Source organism: Thunnus maccoyii, chromosome 5, assembly GCF_910596095.1.
Source record: "Thunnus maccoyii chromosome 5, fThuMac1.1, whole genome shotgun sequence".
NCBI lineage: Eukaryota > Metazoa > Chordata > Actinopteri > Scombriformes > Scombridae > Thunnus > Thunnus maccoyii.
In genome coordinates, this window is record NC_056537.1 from 4013964 (window position 1) to 4022573 (window position 8610).

Below are 8610 nucleotides of genomic sequence, written 5' to 3' on the forward strand. Positions count from 1 at the left end.
ACAGTTTTTAGATATTTCTACTTTACTTCATACGTAAAACACATCACTTTATAAAATATGCATTGTCATAGATTAGACTACCAACAGTATAAATTGTTCAAATTAGATCTATCTTCTGGGGCCATTTTGCATATTTTTATTTTATTTATTTATTTTTTAATAAAAAATTAGTATAAATATCTGTACTTTTACAAGTCAACAAGATGCATTATGTAAATAAATGATCTATAAAGATGGTGGCAGGCGTTTTTTCACTTTAGACTACGCCAGGCTACCTGTTTCCACCTGCCTCCAGAGTGGCATGCTAAGCTAGGCTAACCACTGACTATGTACAGATTAAACAGTGAGTTGCTGTCTCCAGTTTTTATGCTAAGCTAACTCCAACTTTGTACTGATCACACACATGACATTGATCTTCTCATGTCACTCTCAAGTGTATTTCAAAAAATGTTGATCAATTCCTTTAAAATGACTACTGGTTTACATAATATGATTGAATTAAATAAGCAAAGCATTATATAATATTATATTTCGGAGGTTATGATCTGAATTATTTCTACTCTGCCTGTGTTTTGGAGTTTGGTGTTTGCCTCTCTTTCCTCCAGCAGCTCACCTGTCTGAAGCGGGACAGGTAGAACATCGGGCCGATGTACAGGCCGAAGTTTGGGAATGCCAGCAGGAACTGCAGGATGTTGCACTGCTCAGGGCTGATGTTCTCCGAATGTTTGGACACATTCATCGCCATGAACGGAACCAGAGCTATCAGAGGAGAATACGCCACCACTGACGGCACCATCACAGCCACAATGTTCTTCAGAGCTCGTCTCTTCAGCGGCACGTTGGCGCCTGAACCCTCGCCCGGCCCGCTCTGACACAACACTCGCACGATACCCAGCAGACACAGCAGCATGACCAGGAACAGCACAGAGATAACGATGGACAGGTACAGAGCGATGGTGAGCACGCCAACAAAATATCCTAACAGCGCCACGGCCACGGTGAGGAGCCAGGCACAAGCACACAAGACGACACGGTATTCCCGCCTCCCGAGTTTCATGTAGGCGACGGGGCGAGCTGCCGCCATGTAACGCTCCAAACACATGAAGGTCAACAGCAGCGGGCAGCCAAAGATATTCAGAGCGAAGAGGGCTTCATTGACAGAGTGGGTCGTCTCAGAGCTCTCGTGTACGGTTGTGTAAATGTCCAGAGGCAGGCCGAGGCAGTAGAGGATGTCCATGACGGAGACGTTGACGCCCAGAACCTCAGACGCTGTCATCGCTCCCTTCCTGCTCATCAGCATCCACATCAGACCTGCGTTAGCCGGCAGGGCGCTCACCAGCAAGAAGATCTTGATTCCGAACCAGCTCATTCTGCCACTTTGTAAGTGACAGTGACTCATCACCTCTGTGACACTGGCCGTAGAGAAAACAAAGGACCAAAAAGAGGGGATGCCAAATGGTGCCTGGCCTCCACCGAGAGTATCATTGCCGCTGATGCTGATGTTGCTCGCATTGTTGGACGATATCACTGATGTTGTGCTTTGGTTTCCCATCGTGATGAGTCTCCTAGAAGGAAGAGGGAGTTATTAATTTATTCACTATAGAGTTTCTCCATAGGGCACAATAATCATTTATGATTTGGTAATTCATTCTCTTGATTTCCAGTAATATTATATTATATATTTTTCCCTCATCAAATGTCTTTGGTGTGGCGCATTCAGTCAGACATTAGTTTGAAGACGACGATGAACAAAGCATTCATAAAGTGCTCCAGAAGCTACATTTTTATGAACTGGATGATCCGCAGTATGATCAAAGTTTTCACTGTGAGTCTGTTATTCTGTAGCATATGTTTAAGGGATCTCGAAGATCCCTTAAACATATGCTACACAAGATGCTACAACATATGCTACACATATGCTACACATATGAAACACAAGATTGTGTTTAACAACCAAAACCTGAAGTATATCACAGATCTAAGGCCAAATCAAACTATATTAAATCCAACATAGATAGATGCAAGATCCAGCACTCTTTAAACAATAACAGCAGTTTGGTTAAGGTTAAAGATGGTGGTGTGGCTTGAATATTAATAAACACGTCATGTCTCCTGCTTCAAGTCACTGTAGACTTTTTCTGTATTGAACCAAGTCCGTGATCTTTCTCTAACCTGCTGCCAGTGTCTAAACACAACCATAAAAAGTTTAATATTGCTGTTGTTTCTACTGGCAGAGATTGTACTGCAAGATCAGATATTTTAGTATAAAAAAACCATTTCAGACATCCACTATCAACATTTTTGCAACTTGCCAAATACATTACTTAAAAACATTTTCTTATTATGTTGAGAGAAAACTTAATTACATTACGTTTCTAAGAAAACATTAATCGTATATGAACGTAATTTCTGGGAGACAGAGTTGCCGTGACAGCTCCTGGGCTCCGCACTATGCAGTTAAAGACATCAACACATACATGCAGAACTTTTTTTAGCATATTTGGAGCTCGGGTGATATTTCTAAAGCCCCTGTAAACAACACACGTGGTTTCGAAACTAAACATCTCATTATTATATGTAGTTAAAGCAGATAAATCGCAATTTACAGTATAAAAATCATCTCAGTTTTCATTTCTATGCAGATGACTCCCAGATCTACTTCTCTGACTCTCAACAACTGACCTTCCGTTAAGGTCAATTGTTACTGTTGCTAACCTGTCAATCTCCAATCTTAATGTTCCAATCTGTCATGACACGATGTGGTGGCAGATTTACCATCAAAATCCAGAATGTGTCTTCAATTACAGACAGAAATGCAGCTTCTCACATCCCCATAAACTTTAGTATTTCATCTAGTTGACTCTCGGTCTGTTTATTGAGACAAATTGCAGAAACCTGAGCACGAACTGACCTTCAGGAGGAAGATGGATGTCTGTTCTGTGCTGTGAAGAGTCTCTCTGTTACTCCTCCTCATCCTTTACACTTGAAAAAGAGAGACGACGAGACCCTCCCGGATGAACTTTGCATAGAGTGGTGGTCCATTTGTTTGTGGGTGGAGGTGGACTCTTTGTTTTCTGATTGTGAAACATTCTCCAGCATGCAAATGTCTCTGGAAAAGCTGCACTTGTGAGGGAGCGGCTGACATTTTCTGACATTATATTTACATACTGTGTTTACCTGATGTTTTTATCCGGAGCAGCTAAGGTAGAAGGTGCAGGGTTTTGCTTTAAAACACTTCAGCAAGGCATTAATGGATCAGATTTTGTCCTCATGGCCTATTTGATGTGCAGTCAAACTCGGTATTAGTAAAGATGCTTTAAAGCCCCATTCAGGCTGCATGCCTGTTTGTAGATGTGGTAATTTGAACATCACTGTTTTTCAGTGAACTTGCTGCTCCTCTTGTCCTTCTACTGCATTTTATCAGCTCTCACTTAGAAATTAGAGCAAAAAGAGGCTTCAGAACTTGCCTAAGAAACAGCACATATTTAAGTTTCCTTCAGTGTCAAAGTAAGCCAGTGAGAGTTGTCTGTACATCCGTGGGTACATTGCGAACAGGAGCTAGTAATAGCTAATTCAGCACTTTTAATAGAGCTAATTTGCCAAAATGTAAATAAATATCAGCTAAAAACAGGTCTGAAAGAGAACAGCAGCACCTACTTGTAGCTAACATTACAACAGCACATTGATAAGCTTTTATGGGGTTTTGCTCTTCTGATGATTTTATTTTTCTCTCATCATGTTGGTTCCCAAATAGGTCTATAGATGGGTTTCTGTTTACAATCTAGGATGTTTGTGCAGCAGGAGTGCAGAAGATACGTAGCCAATAGCTTATATATAGACATTTTCAGTATTTAGAAATAAAGCAACTTGCTGGAAACCAGGAAAATTACTGTTTTGAATTTGTATGACACTTAAGCATTTATGAAACTTTTTCTTTTTGCCACACACCTGAGACAGACATCTGTCGGACAGTTAAGTAACAAGCAGCAGTGATAGTGCTTACATAGACTACATAAAGTTAGCCCTACAGGTGTGAAATGAACTGTAAGTGTCCCAAACCATCAATCAGCAGCACAGGTTGAAAGTGCAGAAGCATTAAAACAAGTAATGTTAGCATGAAAACAATAAAGCACCGTCGGCAAGAAAACAATAAAGTGACGTTAAAGTGAAAACAATAAAGTAACGTTAGCATCAAAAGAGTAAAGTAACGTTAGCATGACAACAAAGTAATGTTAGCATGGAAACAATAAAGCAACGTCGGCAAGAAAACAATAAAGTGACGTTAAAATGAAAACAATAAAGTAACGTTAGCATGACAACAATGAAGTGACACTAGTATGACAACAATAAAGTAACATTAGCATGAAAACAATAAAGTGACAGCATGAAAACAATAAAGTAACGTTAGCATGAAAACAATAAAGTGACAGCATGAAAACAATAAAGTAACGTTAGCATGAAAACAATAAAGTGACAGCATGAAAACAATAAAGTAACGTTAGAATGAAAACAATAAAGTGACATTAGTAGTTCCTGTAAATCTCATGATGTCACTCAGAAACCTGTCTATATGTTGGTGTTAGCGCAGTTTAAACAACAGGTAGGGCTTAATGACAGAAATACAGTCCATATCAGTCCCTCCAGGAGATCGCAATTTTGTGATTGCAATAATTAACACAAATTCAAGAAATCTCCACAATATTTGTGAGAGCTTGCAATTTTGTTAAATTACCGCAACTTTTCCGCATGTAATGACCAAATCAACAGACCGCTTGTGATTTGGACCAATTGTTGCATTTCGTGTTGTGGTTGCTTGCATCATCACAGCACCATTCAGCAAGGATTCAGGAGTGCATTTAGATGGAAGATGGCCAAATCTCACCTGCCAACAAAAATTATGCTATAAACAATTCCCAAAAGTTTCCAAATGAGGTTTGCATTCAGTTAGTCAGAATAATACAAGTTGATGTTCAGACAGCAAAGATGGACATAATCTACCTCTAACAGAAAATGGACACTTTGGAAATGAAACCATATGTTTATGTAAATGGATTTATTTTAATTGCATTATTTACTTATTTTATTTGGTGCTAATGTTGAGGTGAAAGTTTATTTTGTGCTCGCATTGTCCCGCGGGCCCCTAATCAGTAAATCCGCCCCTGGACACCTCTTATCTGCGCGGTAAACACTTTCTCTTTTTAACCCAGGAAGCAGAACCTTTGTTGCAGTAACCGTCAGTTAATGAACTGCAGATTAAACGGCCGCTATCGACTTTGTATTTGGTTTGATTTACGAGCCGTACTTCCGCATCTGTCTCAGATATAACTGTGAGTTCAGGAAACAGCTGCGGCGACAAACACTCAACGTAAGTGCAACCTAAAAATATCGTTTTTAACACTCTGGAAATGATTTGAACGGTGCTGCTGACAGTTTTTGAGCTGTTAGTTAGTTATCAGACTGCAGACGTGACATTCAGCGGTTCAGTTTAACGCAACAGTCAGTTTCATTGACACAGAGTAAAGTGAAAGTAATTAATGTTTCAGATAAGTTTCAGCTTGTAACACACATGGTGTTTACTTAAGTAAAAGTACTAATACAGCAAAGTAAAAATACTCCATTACAAGTAAAAGTCCTGCATTAAAGATCCTACTTAAATAAAAGTACATAAGTATTATGAGCTTGATGTAGTTAAAGTATTGCAGTAAAAGTACATAAGTATTATGAGCTTGATGTAGTTAAAGTATTGCAGTAAAAGTAGTGGTTTGGTCCCTCTGACTGATATATTATTATATATGACATCATTAGATTATTAATAGTGAAGCATCAGTGTTAGAGCAGCATGTTACTGTTGTAGCTGCTGGAGGTGGAGCTAGTTTACACTACTTTATATACAGTTAGCTAGTTTAGTCCAGTGGTTCCCAACCTAGGGGTCGGGGCCCCTCCAAAGGGTCAGCAGATAAATCTGAGGGGTCGTGAGATGATTAATGGGAGAGGAAAGAAGAAAAAACAAAGTTCTGATACACAAATCTGTTTTCAGTTTTTGGACTTTTTCTCTAATCTTTGATTTTTGCTGAAATATTGGATCATTTGAACATTTATTGAAATGAAAGCATGTGAGAAGTTTAGAGGGAAAAATCACTATTTGGTGGAGCTGTTAACAACTCATAGACATGTGAAATGTGACCCCGACTACACACTGCTTTTTGTAAGACGTCAAAAGCCAAAAAGGTTGGAAACCACTGGTTTCATCTTTAACAATGTGTTGTATTTTAAAAGCTTGTTATATTAACTATTGTATCAAATCTTGAATCTTGTGAAATATTTTTTCTGTAAATTACAGTTAAAGTTAGTTGTGTTAGTATTTGCGGTTAGTTGTTAGTATACTGTGGTTGTATTACTATGTCATTATTGGTAAAGAGCGCCTCCTGGTGTTGTAATGTAGAGGTCAGATGTAAAAAGCTCATTATTCAGCAGTTATTGAAGGATGGAGGTTGCCTTGCTGGTGTTGCAGCCTTTTTGGGTTGTTAATTTAGACCTTTGGAATACATTTATTTGGATTATACATTTGTTTACTACAGACGTATTTTAGTATGTGAGATACGTTCCTGCTGTCTATAAGGAGGATTACTCATGTCCACCTGTAGAGACAAACGATTAATCTGATCTGAGTGGATTTCTGGGTAACCTTCAGTGGGTTGTAGAAACGTGTTAAAACTACAAACTAAAGAGGCGACCAAGTGACTCAAACTGAAATTGACGTTACAAATATGAAGATACAGTTGTTTTAGTTTTACAGTCATTACAGTCATCTATTTATTTTAGTTTTAATTGTTTCATTATATTTATATTTCTCTGTAAAGCATCTTGGTTGACTTGACTTTTTGAGTAAAAGCAGCTTCATGGTGTCATTTCTGTGTTCCAGCTGTTGAAAATGGCGTGGAGGTTGGCTGCGGGGGGCATGGAGAAGAGTGACGTGATGCTGCTGCTCGAGGAGTACTGCTCCAGGAGGTCACAGCAGAGGTCACAGCAGAGGTCACAGCGGAGGTTAAGGGCGGGGTTAGTCCTATCCAGCGGCGCTTATCACACGCACATAGAAACAGATCATGAAAGCGGAGAGACGGAATTCAGGTCAGGACGGACAGGTAAACAGCAGTTTTTATTCTTTTTTTTTTAACATTATAGAATATAGAAAGTATATAATTAGGGTTATAATTCAAAAATATCAGTGTAGTGTGATAGTTCTTCTTTATTGATGTTTGTTGGCGTATTACAGAGCAGTATACAGAAGATTTAAACAGTCAAAGTTTGTACTTTGGTTCTGCTGTAAAACCAAATTGCAAGTATCTGTCTGTTTGGATGAACTCTCATCAGTAACGAAGTGGTGTACGTTATGATGATAACGATGTTCTGCTTCGATCAATGTGTCCAAAACATTTATATTGTTTCTGCTGACCACACAGAGCCAACTTTCCAGCCTCAGAGACTAGTGCTGCAAAGTGGTAAGTGAACACGTGAACATATATGTTGTATTTGTTTAGTGACTAGTTGAGTTTTTCCACATGGATAATTTCATATCAAAACACTTGGTATTAGTACTCACATTTACTCTATGTTATAGAGTTCCTATTGTAATATTTGAGGAAAACAGAGGGTTTAATGTGTTCTCAGATGAATTTCCGGACACAACGCGGACGACAGTGGCGGACCGGCTGGTGCAGATCGCTGACTCAGCACCGATCCCTGAGGTGGATGTGGAAGACCATGATGGTGAGCGTCCCACCTGGTGATAAACTGATATTCTTTGATACAAATTAGTTTTAAATAAGGATCGACTCTGATAGCTGGTTCCAGTCCAACACTAACAAATCTCTTGCTGCAGGTCCTTTAATTTTATACTAATTTCCTTGATTAATTATCAGGTATTTAAAAGTTAATTGTTAGGACATTTTACAGAGAGGCTGGTGCAATTTGGTACAAATGATAAGAAAAAACAGAAGAAAGTGTTAAGTTGGTTTAGTTGGTAAGTTTTCAGTGTGTAGTTTTTTTGTGTCAAACTACATATTAGGTTGTTCCTTCAAAACGCCACCAAATTGCACAACTTTGAAATTGCACAACAACAAATGTCCTAAGAATTAACAGTTACACCGCAGATACTTTTAAGGAAATTATTGGGAAAAAAAATAATGTGCTAATATATCGTTTGACACATAAGTGTACGAGTATTTTCTGTCAAAGAGTTGTCAAAAGTCTACATTATTAAGATTTTTTCAAATTAACGACTACATATGAACCCAAACATAATGAGTGGGAACAACTAAACACTTTTTTCTGTTTTTCCTTATAATTTGTACCAAATTGTAGCATCTTCTCTGTAAAAATGTCCCAAAGATCAACAGTTATAGACCAGCAAATTACTCAGAAAATGTCCAGGAAATCAGTATAAAACGAAGGGACCTGTAAAATAAATAATATCTCTTCATCAAAGCTTTTATGTCTCCTCACTGTATTTTATTAGCAAAGATCAATAGAAAACATGCAGGTAGCAGCTTCTCGTGTTTAGCTAACTGTCTCTGGTTAAAATGAGAGACAGATTGATCAGCTGTAGCTAAT

At 38.5% G+C, this 8610-nt stretch overlaps 2 protein-coding genes across 5 annotated transcripts in view; one reads left to right on the forward strand and one right to left on the reverse strand.

Annotated features, from left to right (window-relative positions):
• Positions 1–232: 232 nt before the first annotated feature.
• Positions 233–2996, reverse strand: LOC121897090 (P2Y purinoceptor 3-like). Its single transcript, XM_042411384.1, has 2 exons — positions 2912–2996; positions 233–1565 (listed from the first exon to the last, which is right to left on the reverse strand). Exon 2 carries the CDS (start codon positions 1550–1552, stop codon positions 557–559), a length of 996 nt encoding a protein of 331 aa, XP_042267318.1. The 5' UTR covers positions 1553–1565; positions 2912–2996; the 3' UTR covers positions 233–556.
• A 1495-nt stretch (positions 2997–4491) lies between these two features.
• The window catches only part of LOC121897091 (apoptosis facilitator Bcl-2-like protein 14), a 7607-nt gene continuing 3488 nt past the window's right edge, over positions 4492–8610 (forward strand). For 3 of the 4 annotated variants that reach the window (XR_006096178.1, XR_006096177.1, XM_042411385.1), the window contains exons 1-4: positions 4492–5043; positions 6923–7142; positions 7461–7499; positions 7669–7767. Coding sequence is in view for 1 of the 4 variants with exons in the window: in XM_042411385.1 (XP_042267319.1) it covers positions 5011–5043; positions 6923–7142; positions 7461–7499; positions 7669–7767 (391 nt within the window). In the remaining 3 variants the exon portion in view is untranslated. The other variant, XR_006096179.1, reaches the window with a different exon arrangement.